General features: G+C 35.0%; 1 protein-coding gene across 1 annotated transcript; it reads right to left on the bottom strand.

Moving 5' to 3' along the window:
• Positions 1–5,299: 5,299 nt before the first annotated feature.
• On the bottom strand, positions 5,300–7,630 carry LOC134230253 (uncharacterized). Its single transcript, XM_062712022.1, has 3 exons — positions 7,072–7,630; positions 6,735–6,832; positions 5,300–5,405 (listed from the first exon to the last, which is right to left on the bottom strand). The coding sequence occupies exons 1-3, from the start codon at positions 7,531–7,533 to the stop codon at positions 5,300–5,302; spliced, it is 666 nt and encodes a 221-aa protein (XP_062568006.1). The 5' UTR covers positions 7,534–7,630.
• Between the last annotated feature and the right edge of the window lie 10,531 nt (positions 7,631–18,161).

Below are 18,161 nucleotides of genomic sequence, written 5' to 3'. Positions count from 1 at the left end.
CTATGTTGACCAAACTTGCATGGATGATACATCTAAGGATGCATACTACCGGGCTTGCTTCGGATGCTGATTCTGACCTACATTTTCCGGTTGAGTGAACAGGTTAAAGTTTTTGGTGCAAGTTTCATTTCCAAGTAACTATAAGCCCTATGTTGACCTAACTTGCATGGATGATACATCTAAGGATGCATACTACAGGACTTGCTTGGGATGCTGAATCTGACCTACATTTTCCGGTTGAGTGAACAGGTTAAAGGTTTTGGTGCAGGTTTCATTTGCAAGTAACGTTAAGTCCTATGTTGACCAAACTTGCATGGATGATACATCTAAGGATGCATACTATAGAGTTTGCTTCGGAATCTGAATCTGACCTACATTTTCCGGTTGAGTGAACAGGTTAAAATTTTTTATGCAAGTTTCATTTCCAAGTAACTATAAGCCTATAAGGTTGACCAAACTTGCATGGATCATACATCTAAGGATGCACACTTCCGTGCATGCTTCGGATGCTGAATCTGACCTACATTTTCTGGTTGAGTGAACAGGTAAAAGTTGTTGGTGCAGGTTTCATTTCCAAGTAACTATGAGTTCTTTAATGACCAATCTTGCATGGATGATACATCTAAGGATGCATACTACCAGGCTTGCTTCGGATGCTGAATCTGACCTACTTTTTGTGGATGAGTGAAAATGTTAGTTTTTGATGCATGTTTCATTTCCAATTAACTATGAGCCCTATAATGAGCAAATTTGCATGGACGATACATCTTTGGATGCACACTAATGGACTTGCTTCGGATGCTGAATTCGACATACATTTTTCAGATAATAGACCAGGTAAAAGTTATGGGTGCAGGTCTATTACCAAAAAACTATAAGGCTTATATAACATTGTATAAACCAAACTTGCACAAATGTTGCATCAAGAGATGAAAACTCTCAAATTTGCTTCAGATGCTGGATTTTGATTACATTTTCATGAAGAAGAACTAGTTTAAATTTTTTATGTAGGTCTATTGCAAAGTATCAGATCAAAATTGCTTAAATATTTTCATATTTGGAATGTACACTTTTTGTTGGTTAATTGTGTGACTTTGCCTTACTTAAAGACAACATTCGTTGAGGTGAGCTCTGTAATCTCTGATTACCTATGTTTATTTATGCACGAAAGTACAAGTACATTTGAATTCATTTGTAAAAATAACACTGAAGAAGAAATGTATTACAAACACAGATCTGTATTTTACTATTTATATGAATAGCATTGTGAAGTCTGCTCACCCCCCCCCCCCCCCCCCCCCCCCCCCCCCCCCTTCCCCTGCAGTGAACAATAGACAAAAAACTTGATTTGCTTGGTATGAAATTTTCCATATTTTAATTAACAATTTGTTAAATGTATTCAACAAACAAAGGAGTGGGGAAGGCAACCGCGAACGTTTGTTCTATCGCCTACCTGATTTTTCAAAAGACATCTTTGAATGACTTTTCCTATAGATATAATGGGTTTTTTTTTTACGAACTTTCAAAAACTATAATTATTTGGAAAAGAAGAAATTGTTTCTCTTTAATTCTGATAAAACGTGTATTTCCGCTCTAGAACTCGATGGGAATGTAAAATCTTAATTTAAAATGAAAACCTGCAGGCATGCATGAAGCTATCTTAGGACTAAGACATCTCTTAAGACGAACTTACGACATATCTTAGTCTTAAGTGAGGCCATCGAAGCTATCCTATCTTAGGAGACCTCCTAATCTTAGTCCTAACTTTAAGATGACTGCGGACATGTCATATCTTAGGTGATTTTAAGAAACGCTGGTGTCAGGAAAACAATTAAGAATGTTTTTCGTTTAAATAAATCAACTATTTACTGTAAATTAATGATTTCTTTAATGAACTAAATCCATTTATGAACATCATACTGTGTGAATATATGTATATACAAATAGAAATTGAGAGAACAGTTAATAAGAATGCGCTCATTGACATCTATGCATTTAAAGATTAAAACATTGAAAAAGATTTATTCAAGCCCTTTCTAAGTAGATAAAAAAATACAATTGATTGTTTTTTATTGGGACAAAAACGGAGGGATAGGGGGGATACATTCAAAAGATCTAAACCAATCTGCTGCGTTTATTGGTTTAAGCCGATGTAAATAATAAAAACAGCAGAGAAACAACACATATTCAAAAAATTAAAGAAAGTTTATAGAGGTGACTTCCTCTTCGTGGAAGAGGGAGAGAAAGAGAGAGTTTGTTGATCAACTTGGACAAAAAAACAAGAAAAGATGTTACATGTATGCCTTATATCTTTTCTAAAATACTTATCCAATAATACAAACAACTATGAAAAGAAAAGTTACTTGTATATTGTCATGTAGCTCCGTTTTTCTGTTTCTGCTAAATGTAAACTAGATTGTACACAAATAACTCTATTTTAATCTTTTTTTTTTTACACAAAACTTGGATAAAAATGGACTAATCTGCTAAAGATATATTGAATAGAAATCGATTAAAATGAATTTTAAAAAAATACTTAAACATATCAGTCTTAAATTCAAACATGCTTCTAAAAAAAGGAATAGGGATGCACCCAATAAAGAAGTACTAACTAAGAAATGTTCTTAATAAATAAGGAAAATAAAAACTTTAATCGTCTCCAAACCTGATTTTTTTTTGGGGGGGGGGGGGAGGGGGGGTCACATATATGATTATACAAAACATGTATTCGAATATGGTTTTAGATGCTAGATTTGCTCGCTTACTCGCTAGTAGCTACACTAAAGGTAGCGAGTATGCGAGTGGATCAAAATTTAATTCGATTGTTTTAACTAAATTCTTTAAATAACTAAGGGGAGCTAACACACCCGTCCTTCTACATCTACACATGATGGTAACTTGAAATAGGAAGTTCAGTAATTGCAACCCGGAACGTTTATTATGAGCATAATTTTTAGTTCCGGACTAACTTAGCTTCGTAAAAAGGGAAAACAAACAACTAAGTAGCTAAAATATATGAAATATCTTTCAGTAATTGCAACCCGGAACGTTTATTATGGGCATAATTTTTGGTTCCGGCCGGGCTAACTTAGCTTCGTAACAAAATGGAAAACAAACAACTAAGTAGCAAAAACATATGAAATTTCTTTCAGTAATTGCAACCCGGAACGTTTATTATGACCATAATTTTTGGTTCCGGGCTAACTTAGCTTCGTAACAAAATGGAAAAGAAACAACTAAGTAGCTAAAATATATGAAATATTTTTCAGTAATTGCAACCCGGAACGTTTATTATGAGCATAATTTTTGGTTCCGGGCTAACTTAGCTTCGTCAAAAACTGGAAAACAAACAACTAAGTAGCTAAAATATATGAAATATCTTTCAGTAATTGCAACCCGGAACGTTTATTATGGGCATAATTTTTGGTTCCGGGCTAACTTAGCTTCATCAAAAACTGGAAAACAAACAACTAAGTAGCAGAAATATATGAAATATCTTTCAGTAATTGCAACCCGGAACGTTTATTACGACCATAATTTTTGGTTCCGGGCTAACTTAGCTTCGTCAAAAGCTGGAAATGTAACAACTAAGTAGCAAATAGATATATATGAGATATCTTTCAGTAATTGCAACCCGGAACGTTTATTATGGGCATAATTTTGGTTCCGGGCTAACTTAGCTTCGTCAAAAACTGGAAAACAAACAACTAAGTAGCAAAAATATATGAAATATCTTTCAGTAAGTGCAACCCGGAACGTTTATTACGACTATAATTTTTGGTTCCGGGCTAACTTAGCTTCGTAACAAAATGGAAAAGAAACAACTAAGTAGCAAAAATATATGAAATATCTTTCAGTAATTGCAACCCGGAACGTTTATTATGGGCATAATTTTTGGTTCCGGGCTAACTTAGCTTCGTCAAAAACTGGAAAACAAACAACTAAGTAGCTAAAATATATGAAATATCTTTCAGTAATTGCAACCCGGAACGTTTATTATGGGCATAATTTTTGGTTCCGGGCTAACTTAGCTTCGTAACAAAATGGAAAACAAACAACTAAGTAGCAAAAACATATAAAATTTCTTTCAGTAATTGCAACCCGGAACGTTTATTATGGGCATAATTTTTGGTTCCGGGCTAACTTAGCTTCATAACAAAATGGAAAAGAAACAACTAAGAAGTTAAAATATATGAAATATCTTCAGTAATTGCAACCCGGAACGTTTATTACGAGCATAATTTTTGGTTCCGGGCTAACTTAGCTTCGTCAAAAGCTGGAAATGTAACAACTAAGTAGCAAATAGATATGAAATATCTTTCAGTAATTGCAACCCGGAACGTTTATTATGGGCATAATTTTGGTTCCGGGCTAACTTAGCTTCGTCAAAAACTGGAAAACAAACAACTAAGTAGCAGAAATATATGAAATATCTTTCAGTAATTGCAACCCGGAACGTTTATTATGAGCATAATTTTTGGTTCCGGGCTAACTTAGCTTCGTCAAAAGCTCGAAATGGAACAACTAAGTAGCAAATAGATATGAAATATCTTTCAGTAATTGCAACGCGGAACGTTAAATATGATCATAATTTTGGTTCCGGGCTAACTTATCTTCGACACAAAGTGGAAGAGGAACTTCAAAATAGCAAAAGATTTTTAAAATAACTCTCAGTAACAGTCAACCAGAAATATGACCATAATTTGGGTTCCATTCTGAGTTATCATAGTCAAAGATTGGAAAAGACAGACAGACAGCCCGAAATACAGGTATACAGACAAAAAACCTTTGAACTATAGGAAAGAAATTTTAAAAACCTCCTATGGCCTAAAGAAAGCCCTAAAGATTTTGAGGTCAAAGGTCAAGGTAATGAATTCATAAATTATTTTTAACATTTTCGTTTCCACGCGATATATATGGAGAGAAGCCTTTGAGTGGAATTTTATACCACAACTCCCTATGTCCTATTTATGAGGAAGGTCTCTAAACTATTGGTTTTGAGGTCAAAATTTCAAAGGTCAACATCGTTAATTCATATACCTGTATTTGTATATTCTTTCTGGGTGTAAAACTTTCATTTCTGGCCATGGACGATATCTCAAGAAGCGTTTACGATTTTGCAATGAAATGTCATACCATAACTCCCAAACACACACCCGTCTTAACCCCCCCCCTTCGGTTCGTGCATGCTCTTCTTTTCCGTAATGCGGGGGACATAGATTCTCTGAATTAGCTTGTTTTATAAATCATGTTTGCATGACCTTGGGTATTAATGAGAACATTTTAAAACATTCTTTCTTTACACTTGTATTTCCATGTTAGCTTCTGTTTTCCCAAAAATCACCCCCTCCCCCTTTAGACACTTGTTTCCGCTATCCCAGTTGGTTCTACGGATCCATTTTGTTCTGCATGTATAATATTTTAATTAAAAAATATAATTTTATTCCCTATAAATTGTGGTCCCGTCTTACCTTCAATTGCCACGATTTGTGCAAACAAGCATCTACAATATGCCATGATCCTGCTACGTAATTTTCTTCTTTTCTACAACAGTGATGCTCCAGAAAAAATAAAAATTAGATAGAACTCTATTCCATGTTTTGCAAATTAATAATTAAAAATTAAATAAAACTTTTACATTTTTGCAACTGTTATAATTGAAACTTCCCCATAACAAAATGTTGGAATATTGATAAACAACTTTTCATTTTGTGGGGCTGTTGAAATACAATCTCCATTTTCTTTTAAATTGGAGAAGGGGTGAGATTTTTAAAACACGTAGCGCAGCTACATGAACATTATTGCAGTTTACCTTTAACCTACATGTACCTGTGTAAATGTGCATTTTTTTTAACCTTCATGTATTTATTTAATATTTTTCTCCGAAGCACTGTACTGTACCTACATGTAGTATGAAGATTAATTTAGAAGAAAATAAACCATATACGTAACATTCTTCAACAGTGAATCATATACATATTTCAAATGGAATATAAACCATATTATCATGCCATTTCATCAATAATACCTAATTATGAAAAAAAATCTTTAATTATGAGGAATATGGAAGCCGTGTTTGAGCCTCGACTTGGTGAAATGTCAACACGTGTAATATCATTTAAACAGAGAATTTAATTCCGTAAAATATAATTATCAATATTTGTTTTCTACTTTTATCGAATTCTGAAATAAAAAAAATTATCAATTAATTAATTCTTTGACATTGTGTTTCTTTAAATGTTAGTCTTTCGTAATCCCGGTCTTAAATTGTTTATCTCCTAACCATGCTCTTTACCTGTCTTTACGGGTTTGCGTGCATTGAAGCGAGAGATTCACACCTGGCATGCACTAAATAAACAAAAGGAATTGAGTTGTAGATAACCGATTTGTATACATAAGATAAACAAAGCCTTATAATGCGACCAAAGTCATATACATGTATCAGAAAGAGTATCATCAGGCTATTTATGCATCTATTTTTTAAAATTGGTAAGAACAAAACATTGTGCGACGCACGAAAATACATGTAGAATGTCGCTGCGTCATGCTTAAACCACAAGAAAAAAAACCCACTACTTCCATGACTCAATGTGGAATGAAATCTGGACAGATACCGCGATTCAAAGATTGAACTCAAGGCCGGAACCTATATTACAGTAAAATCCGGAACCAATATTATGATTTTAAGGTTCCGGCCGGAACGCGAAACACCCGGAACGAATATTATGCGACACCGTCTAAAAAGCCTAGCTACTACTCCGGGAATACCATACTTTTCATGAACGTCTCTTCCAATTTCTCTCTGTCTGTCCGGTGACGGCCAACGAATTATCTAAAAACAAGAGATATTTGTATATTATACCCATAATTCTGTTAAAATAATCCGACATCAATCACATGTGATATGTCGATATACCAGTATTACAATTTTAAAAGATCCAAGTTAGCCCCTACACTTTTTTCAATAAAAAAGATTTTTTTCAATACACGGGAAAGAACCGAATCCAAACTTTTTTTTTAAAGAAAAGGCTTCAGTGCCTATGTAAAATAAATTTTAGTACATGTACTTACACGTGTACGCAGTTTCAGCAATGAATTGATTACACGGTTTATAATATCATGAACAGTGGCCTTGGACATTCCGAAAAAGTGTGCACAATTTCTCATGGAATGCTGATTTCCAACATAATTAAGAAAAACCAGTAGTTGTCTGTCAGGTGAAATAGGTACATTACCACCGGTGTTGTAATGTATTAGATCAAGCGCAATTTCTGCCAATATAACTTCAAAAGTCTGTTTACACATTCTGTAATGAAATTTGAAATCGTCGATATTTTCTACTGTACTCATTTGGTCCACCACTTCCATGTAGTTATTGATTTTCGGCACACTGTCTCTTGATGTACGAGTTAAAAGACGAAACAATTTGTTGTAGCATAAGTGTTCAAAGAAGTAAATTTCCTCTTCATACTCATCAAAGAATAATTCAAAAATTGCTAAAAGTTCGATGTTTGACCTGTTGCATACGGCCATTTTTAAACTAATACACCAAACTAAGCTTCGTTCGAGTGCTTTAGTCAACTAGACATGCGCTTTAGAAACTTCCTTACTAGACTATAGTTGACACACGAACTCAACCTTAAATGTGTTACTTTTTTTGGATCTCGAGCAGCCTCTATAACAAGGCAGAGCGCATGCGCGCAGCAAATTTACATAATTGAGATCGGAAAACAGAAGGGAGGAAACTCGGAATATGTAACGAAAACTAGTAGTGCTATTCTCAGATGCAGAAATTTATGCATAATTCAATAATTTCTATTTTACAAAGCAGAAGAATTAATAAGTTTGCTATTAACTTTGCAATTAGTTTTTATTTGTTCATTTAATCTTTTATTCATTCATTCATTTATTTTTTTAATTGTAATAATTATTAATAAGATACTTAACTTATTTATTCATTAGGAAATTTATTAGTTTGTTTCTTTATGAATACATTCTTTTTTTTTCATTAATTAATTATTCTAATGAGTAATGAAATCTTCTATTAATTAATTAATTATGGTTTATTTAATATTTCTAATAATTAAGTAAATGTTTGATTTACTAATAGATAATTTATTTATTTATTTATAATATTCATTCCTTTTTATAATTATTCTTTAAAAATTAGTCAATTAATTAATTCATTTATTATTTAAATTATCTTTTTATTTATTTTGTTATTTACTTATTTATTAATTTTTTGTTTTATTTATTTATCTATTCACCCTTACCAAAATATTGACCTTCTGGCAACATCTTCTGGCTTTATTGCCGCAATATTGCAGCAACATTCTGGCAATACATTGCCGCAATATTGCGGTTATATCGTTTTTCGTATGTAAATTAGTTTTGCGGCAATATTGCCAGAAAGGGGTTGCGGCAATATTGCTGCAAATCATGACCAAAATATTGATCTTCTGGCAACATCTTCCGGCATTATTGCCGCAATATTGCGGCTATAACGTTTTTCGTATGTTAATTAGTTTTGCGGCAATATTGCCAGAAAGGGGTTGCGGCAATATTGCTGCAAATCATGACCAAAATATTGATCTTCTGGCAACATCTTCCGGCATTATTGCCGCAATATTGCGGCTATAACGTTTTTCGTATGTTAATTAGTTTTGCGGCAATATTGCCAGAAAGGGGTTGCGGCAATATTGCTGCAAATCATGACCAAAATATTGATCTTCTGGCGACATCTTCCGGCATTATTGCCGCAATATTGCGGCTATAACGTTTTTCGTATGTTAATTAGTTTTGCGGCAATATTGCCAGAAAGGGGTTGCGGCAATATTGCTGCAAATCATGACCAAAATATTGATCTTCTGGCAACATCTTTCGGCATTATTGCCGCAATATTGCGGCTATATCGTTTTTCGTATGTTAATTAGTTTTGCGGCAATATTGCCAGAAAGGGGTTGCGGCAATATTGCTGCAAATCATGACCATAATATTGATCTTCTGGCAACATCTTCCGGCATTATTGCCGCAATATTGCGGCAATATCGTTTTTCGTATGTAAGTTAGATATAAGTTGGTATTCAATAGAAATAATGATCTATCAATCTAACAATTAACAAACTGTGCTGAGGAATATAACAAACAATAGCAAGCCACAGGGTCAATAAGAAATAGCTACTTCTGCTATTCTTTGAACAGATAGAAAATTATGTTGATCATCATAATGAAAATCAAGATATGTTTGTGAAACACTGTGCGCCTGGTGGCAATAAAGTTTGAAAAAGCTATTTATAGCATATGGGTCACAGTCATGGTCATAAGGTCATTGATCTTGGTGTCATTTGAAAGAACTTAATTAGTGGAGTATGCATACTAAATATGAAGTCTCTATCTCTTATAGTTCAAAATTTATGGCAGAGGATCAAAATGGCTATTTTTAGCATATGGGTCACAGTAAAGTCATATTGTCATTGACCTTGGTGTTACTTGAAAGAGTTTAATTAGTGAAGGGTGCATACCAAATATGAATTCTCCATCTTTTATGACTCAAAAGTTATGTCGAAGTTTCAAAAAATCTATTTTAAGTATATGGTCATAGTCAAGGTCCCAAGGTCATTGACCTTGGTGTTATTTGAAAGAGCTTAATTAATGAAGGGTGCATACGTAATACAAGTTCTCTATCTTTTATGGCTCAAGATTTATGTCCAAGATTCAAAAAATCTATTTTAAGGATATGGGTCACAGCCAAGGTCTCAAGGTCATTGACCTTCAGGTGTCTTTTGAAAAAGCTTAATTAGTGAATTATGCATACTAAATATAAAGTCTCTATCTTTCATTAATTTTAAGTTATGATGAATATTCGAAAAAGCTATTTTAGCATACAGGTCAAGGTCAAGGTCACAAGGTCATTGACCTTGATGTCATTTGAAAGAACTTAATTAGTGGAGTAGACTTACCAAATATGAAATCTTTATCTCTCATTGGTTCAAAAGTAATGGTGAAGGTTAAAGTTTACAAACAAACAGACAGGACAAAAACAATATGTACTCCCGATCTATCGAGATGGGCGCATAAAAAATGTTTATAGAAACAATATTAATATGCCACTGTGAAAATGTCCAGCAACTCTGCATTAATTTTCAAATAACATGCTTTAATTCATCTTTTCCTGCTACTCTAGGATATATAGACATACAAGTCTAGTATGCATGCATCACAAGCACTAATTGAAACGCATATAATTTTTCCAATTTTATCTCCATTGAATCATTCATCTCAAAAAGAATATTGGTTTTGACTCACCAAGTCTGATGATATGGAAACAGAGTACACATTCCTATAATTCTGCTTAAATTCTTTTTTCTAGTCATTCCACACCATGCTGTCTTACTACTCGTCTTGACTAATCCCACTGTACACAATTAACAACTCTAATCAACTTGATACAAGTCAGTAATGAAGCAAAACAAATTGCTTGCCTTTGAATTCCCTCCACTTTATTAAAAAAGAGGAAGTAAATGACTGAGAATGCTCAACAAATGGCTCATGAGTAATCCTAGATGTTGCCAGAAAGTTTTTTTCTGGCAGTATTGCCAGAATGTCACCGGAAGTTGTTGCTGCTAGCGGTGATATTTCATTTTTTCTGGCAGTTATTGCCAGAATGTCACCAGAAGTTGTTGCCGCTAGCGGTGATATTTCACTAACCCAAAAAGCTTGTTTCTGGTGACAAAAATGTGTTGCCGCAATGTTGCAGCAATATAGCAGCAAATTTTGCTGCAATAATTTTACTTTGGTAAGGGCATACTATTTTTGTTATAGACAGGTTCTGTTTATGTATTGCCAGGGTTTGTATACCCATCACAAAGGTCTATATACCCATCACCAGGGTCCATATTATCTATCACCAGGGATTGTATACCCATCACCAGGGTCTGTATTATTTATCACCAGGGATTGTATACCTATCACCAGGGTTTGTATACCCATGTATATACCCATCACCAGGGTCTGTATTATTTATCACCAGGGATTGTATACCTATCACCAGGGTCCATATTATCTATCACCAGGGTTTATATACCCATCACCAGGGTCTATATTATCTGTCACCAGGGTCTATATACCCATCACCAGGGTCTGTATTACCCATCACCAGGGTCTGTATACCCATCACCAGGGTTTGTATACCCATCACCAGGGTCTATATACCCATCACCAGGGTCTAAATAATCTATCACAAGGGTTTGTTTCCCATCACCAGGGTTTATATACCCATCATCAGGGTCTATATACCCATCACCAAGGTCTCTGTTATCCATCACCAGGGTCTGTATACCTATCACCAGGGTCTGTATTATCCATCACCAGGGTCTATATACCCATCACAAGGGTCTGTATTACCCATCACTAGGGTCTGTATTACCCATCACCAGGGTCTGTATACCTATCACCAGGGTCTGTATTACCCCTCACTTGGGTCTGTATTACCCATCTCCAGGGTCTGTATTACCCATCACCAGGGTTTGTATACCCATCACCAGGATCTATATACCCATCACTAGGGTTTGTATACCCATCACCAGGGTCTATATACCCATCACCAGGGTCTGTATACCCATCGCCAGGGTCTATATACCCATCACCAGGATCTGTATACCTATCACCAGGGTTTGTATTACCCATCACCAGGGTCTATATACCCATCACCAGGATCTATATACCCATCACCAGGATCTATATACCCATCACCAGGGTTTGTATACCCATCACCAGGGTCTGTATACCCATCACCAGGATCTGTATACCTATCACCAGGGTCTGTATTACCCATCACCAGGGTCTATATACCCATCACCATGATCTATATACCCATCACCAGGGTTTGTATACCCATCACCAGGGTTTGTATACCCATCACCAGGGTCTATATACCCATCACCAGGGTCTGTATACCCATCACCAGGGTCTTTATTACCCATCACCAGAGTTTGTATACCCATCACCAGGGTCTGTATACCCATCACCAGGGTCTATATACCCATCACCAGGGTCTATATACCCATCACCAGGGTATATATACCCATCACCAGGGTCTGTATTACCCATCACCAGGGTCTATATACCCATCACCAGGGTCTGTATTATCTATCACCAGGGTCTATATACCCATCACCAGGGTCTGTATTACCAATCACCAGGGTCTATATACCCATCACCAGGATCTTTATTCACCATTACCAGGTTCTCTATACCACTCTACAGGTTCTATATACCCATCACTAGAGTAATTACCGCTATTATTGCAAATCATCAAGGTTTGTATATTTATATCTAGGGTAGGTATTACCTGTCACGTACCAGGGTCTACTTACTTATTACCAGTCTCTGTATATTGATCACTTTTCACTATATTAACAATGGTGTATCAGAAAGAGTCTATGTGTATTTGCAAGGGTTTGATTTTTAATATAACCAAGAGTATGTGCATCGCAGAGGGTCGTTGTCAAGGGTCTCGGTATCAACAAGGGTCTATGACTCTTGTGTATCACGTCTGTGTATCACGCAGGGTCTATGTACTACGCAGGGTCTTTGTCACCAAGGGTCTATGTATCATAAAAAGTATGTATATTACTAATGCCCTGTGTTTTACCAACGGTGTATGTATCACCAAGGGACTGTATCACAAAGGTTATGTTTATCACCAAGTGCTTGTTTGTATCACCTAGGGTCTATTTGTCACCAAGGGGTCTATGTATCACCAAGGGTCTCTGTATTAGCAAGGGTACGTCTATGTATCACCGAGGGTCTGTGTATCACCAAGGGTCTATGTATCACCTAGGGTCTATGTGTCACATAAGGTCTATGTATCACCTTGGGTCTGTGTATCACCAAGTGTCTGTGTATCACCAAGGGTCTATGTATCACCAAGGGTTAATGTATCAACTAAGGTCTATGTATCACCTTGGGTCTGTGTGTATCACCTAGGGTCTGTGTATCACAATGGTTTGTGTGTCACCTAGGGTCTTTGTATCACCAAGGATCTGTGTACCACCAAGGGTTTTCTCCTAGGGTCTATGTATCACTAGGGTCTATGGAACACCTAGGATCTATGTATCACCCAGGGTCTATGGAACAACTAGTATCTATGCATTACCTAGGGTCTATGTATCACTTTGGGTCTGTGTATCACATAGGGTCTGTGTATCACCAAGGGTCTGTGTATCACCTAGGGTTTGTGTACTTTTTGTCCATCAGCAATGATCATTCACCTATCAGAAGAGTGTGTATACTTATTACATAGCCTGAAAAGCCATATTAAGGATTTTCCCTCTTGCGGGGTCGAAGTACCTTATTTTCTACAGGGTGTCCAACATTTTTTGCATTATCAAAATGAAATCCAATTACTTTTAAGGGTGTCTTTGGATGTGTTCAGTTACAACGTTAACATCTTGTAGAGAACGCCTGGTCGAATTGTATAATGAACTATAATGATTATTTTAAGATTAAAATTTATTAATCTAAAGTTATCATTTTATGTTGTCATTATAACATACTTTTTTTTTATTTTGTAGTTGAATCCTTTTAAGGAGGAAGCAAAGGACATTGAACTTTATATCGATTGACAGAGATTGTTTATTAATGTGGAAATATTTTAACATTGAAAATTTCAGTCAATATGTATATTGATTCATCTATTTCATCAATGGAAAGAAATCATAAAATTCCATCATGTTGTTCCTTTGTTCCACAGAAAATCTGAACATAAACATCTCTTCATAATTAATGCATAAATTGTGCAATGGTAGAAATCCTCATAAAAGTAGATCGACCAACACAAAATTCAAATTTCATTTATGTTCGATGTCAAGGTTTATGACAGTAGAACAAAAGTGCCAAAATAGATGCATTCTACAAACTCTACAAATTCTGAAATTCTGAATAATGACATTTTGTCAAGCAGAAAACCAAAGTGCAGTTTTGCTGCAGGGGAGTGATATGCAATGTCTGTAATTTTTAAATGGGATGCAGTAAACGTTGTCTATGGCAAAGTTCATTTGTCAAATCTTTTCACATGAAGATGTAAAAGACCTGTCTCATCAGGTGTAAAGCTTTGGCCAAGATTAAAGTTTTGTTAAGGTCAAATGTCAAGGTCAAAGATCATATGCAAAATAAATTGGACTCCTAATAGTTTTGTCACGGGCATTACACAGATGAATTATGCTTTGATCAGGGCACTGCTTAGCCGGTCCTGTTGCTGAAAGAACAATTGCTGTCAGCTTGTTTGAGACAGGAAAGGGTTGACACCGACCACAATCGCCCGATTAAAATTACTATACGTATAAAATTGTTATCCTTACCCTTAGCCGCTTTTGATTTATAATAAGTGTATGAAAATTAAACATTATCATAAGATAAAAAAACAAGAGGCCCAGGGGCCACACCGCTCACCTGAGCAAATCCGCTAGGAAAAAGCACAAATCAGGAGGGGGGGGGGGGGCTTGAATTTTAATACTATTTGAGATTGCCTTCATATTAATAACAGCATATGACTTTGTTGTTCTTGATAAAAAGATTACTTTTAACATTTTCTTCCTATATATAACTTAATAATAATTTGAATTTGATTCCACATTGTTTCCCTCCGTACCCCAAAGGGCCATGATTTGAATAAATTTAAATCTTCAATACATGAGGATGCTTAAATGTCAATATGACTAAACATAGCTTTTCTGTTCTTGAGATTTTTTTCCTTTATTTTTCTATGTAAAAATTTGATCCACCATTGTGGTCCCACCCTACCATTGGGGGTTATGATTTGTACAAATTTAATTCTACACTACCCGAAAATGCTTCCATATAAATACTAGTATTACTAATCCTGGCTTTGCTATTCTTGAGAACATTTTGAACAAACTAGAATCTACACTACCTGAGGATGATTCCACATAAATGTCACTAATCATGGCTTTGAAGTACTTGAAAAGACGATTTTAAAAGATTTCCCTATCTTGTCCTACTTAGAACTTTGATAAGCCATTCTGCCCCCGCCCCTTCCCTACCCCTGGGGGTGAGGATTTGAACAAACTTGAATTTACACTACCTGAAGATGATTTCACATAAGTTTCATCTTTCCTGACCCAGTGGTTCTTAAGAAGAAGATTTTTAAAGATTTTTCCTATATATTCCTATAAAAAAAACTTTGATCAGCCATTGTGGCCCACCGAAATAAAACTGTACTAATCTACCCTTTTCTTGCAAAATTTTCAACACGCGGAAAAAAACCCGGATATACGGTATACCTTTCCCGGCCCAGTTGTTTATAGAAGATTTTTAAAAGATGCAATGAATTTTCACTAATTAATAATTATCTGTCCTTGGAAGAAGGTGTGCAGACCTTTCTTTTGCAGAAACTTTAATCCACCTCACCCAAGAATACTTTGTGGCAAGTTTGATTGAAATTGGCCCAGTGGTTCGTCAGAAGATGAAAATGTGAAATGTATACGACAACGACGACAGACAACGGACGAATTTTGATCAGAAAAGCTGACTTGAACCTTTGGCTCAGGCGAGCTAAAAAGGAATCGAACCATGTGGTATGCATCCTCAAAGAGTTAATTTCAAGCATCCGCAATGAGTTGTTGCTAAAAAATGAGACGAAAATTTGTTGTGTTGGTATAGACAGATGCAATAATAAACAGGAAGTTTACAATGGGTTTGAACAACAAGAGGCCCATGGGCCACATCACTCACCCGAGCATTGTGGCTAGGAAAAGTAGAAATTGGTTTACAATACTACTGAAAAGTTTAAATCCAAAAGTTTGGCCCGCCCTACCCCCAGGGGTCATGATTTGAACAAACTTGAATCTACACTACCTGGGGATGCTTCCATATAAATATGAGCAATTATGACTTTGCTGTTCTTGAGAAGAAGATTTTTAAAGAATTTTCCTATATATTTCTATATAAAACTTTAGTCGGCCATTGTGGCCTCGCCCTACCCCCGGGGGTTATGATTTGAACAAACTTAAATCTACACCACCTGAGGATGTTTCCCCATAAGTTTCATTTCCCTGGCACAGCTAGTGGTTGTTGAGAAGAAGATTTTTAAAACATACCCAGTACCACCAAATTTTCACTAATTCTCAATTATCTCCCCTTGAATGAGGGTGTGGCCCTTCATTTGAACAAACTTGAATCCCCTTCACCCAAGGATGCTTTGTGGCAAGTTTGGATGAAATTGGCCCAGCGGTTCTTGAGAAGAAGTAGAAAATGTGAAAAGTTTACAGACAGACAGCTAGATGGACGCCGGACAAAATGTGATCAGAAAAGCTCACTTGAGCCTTCGGCTCAGATGAGCTAAAAATGATTCTCACCATATGGCATGCCTTGGCAAAGAGTGTTTCTGAGAAAACTGCTAAAAAAATTTTATGTATGGTACAGACAGAGGCACAGATAAGCAGGAAGTTACCATCAGATTTGAACAATACTTAATTGCGCCATACGACATGCTTCATTAAGGAATGTGCTAAAATTTCAAGCATCTGCAGTATGATCAGTTGCTGAGAAAACTGCAACAAAATTGTGTTACTTAAACAGACACCATCAGAGGGGGTATATACCAGTCAATTATCATTTAAATTCTTTAAAATTCATTGTTGAATACGATTCACTTCAATAAAATTCTCATTTAACCTTGGACTTTCAGTAAGGCATGGCATTCTCGGCGCTACATAATTAGCGTCTGTCGAATTGCAAATAGATTCTCATTGGTTAAGAAATCAATCTTTAGCCCCACCTCTTTGGTGTATGAGACCTTGTAACTGGATATTTGTTACACTAATTGATATTTGGCCAAATTTCTATCCCATTTATATTTCAACGGTAAATAAAAGGTCTGTAAATAAAAGGTCTGTAAATTTCAGAAGCTTATTATGTAATATCAAGAATGTCACACCTTACTGAAAATCCAACCTTAGTTGAGAATTGTACTACGTTACACATACGGAACAAAATGTAACACCAATTAAACAGTCATGTTTATTGAAACTAAAGGCATCAGCAATGCATCAAATTTGACATCAACATTGTATATAGTACTGTTACAGTAATATCAGGGGTGTTGCTAAAACGCGGAACGGAAAACGGAACGGAAAGCGGAACGGAAAATAAATGTCAAGCAATTGCAAATAACGTTTATTCAATATAAATCGATAATGCAATTGCCACTCCGTGATATAATTTTTTAACTTTAAAAATAACAATACTCATAATACTTTTTCCTATTTGATAACATGCATACTCCAAAATTTGTTTTCAACATGTTTTCAAACTATTTTTAATTGAATAATCTCTTTATCTTTACTGCTTATTTCTAATGAAAATTGCTCTTCTATATCTGCTGGTGCATGAATTTTAAGTGTACATAATGCATCAAAAGCATACATAATTTCATTGTTTAATGATAATAATAAAAAAAAGACATGATCCTGATTTTTAAAAGAATTTTAATTAATCTTTTCAGTTACTTGACAAGTTGGACACCGTTAAAAAACATATCAATAAATGTAGAACACAGAAAAAAACATAAAAAATTTGAGACAATATTCATAGCTGTAAAAGAAAAAATTAAACAACAATGTGCAATTTTAAAAAGCAAGTATATAGTGAGTTGTCAAATAACTCTAAAACTTGCATGTTATTGCTACTTATTTTAAACAAAATGTATTAATTCATCAAATGAAGTTTTAAAAATGTGACATCTAATATCTCATCATTTTGCATTTTAAATTTGATCTTAAAACAAAAATAATGATGCACATCCTTTAGGGAAAAAAAAAACTCAAACTCACAGTTTAGATGAAGTCTATAAAATGCAGACTAATTGTAAAAATGCCTCACCCCCACCCTCACCCACAAAAATAAAATGAAAAAAAAAAAAAACAAAACACAACAATTGATTTATAATTTTCATAAAAATAAAAATTAAACAACATAAATGTACATTTCAGTTATTTAATTCTCATATTTAGAATGAGATCGCAAATTAAATAAGAATTATGTATATAATTTATGTTTATAGAAGTTATTTTTGTTTTCACATTTCACTTTTTTGTCGTATCAAATTTATTTTGTCTTAGCATAATTTTTCCCCCTTTAGA

The sequence above is a fragment of the Saccostrea cucullata genome, unplaced genomic scaffold, assembly GCF_032062105.1.
Source record: "Saccostrea cucullata isolate Sc308-1 unplaced genomic scaffold, CSIRO_AGI_Scuc_v1 ctg4664, whole genome shotgun sequence".
NCBI classification, from domain to species: domain Eukaryota; kingdom Metazoa; phylum Mollusca; class Bivalvia; order Ostreida; family Ostreidae; genus Saccostrea; species Saccostrea cuccullata.
The sequence above is the reverse complement of the archived record's forward strand: the minus strand, read 5'-3'. Positions and strand labels throughout refer to the sequence as shown.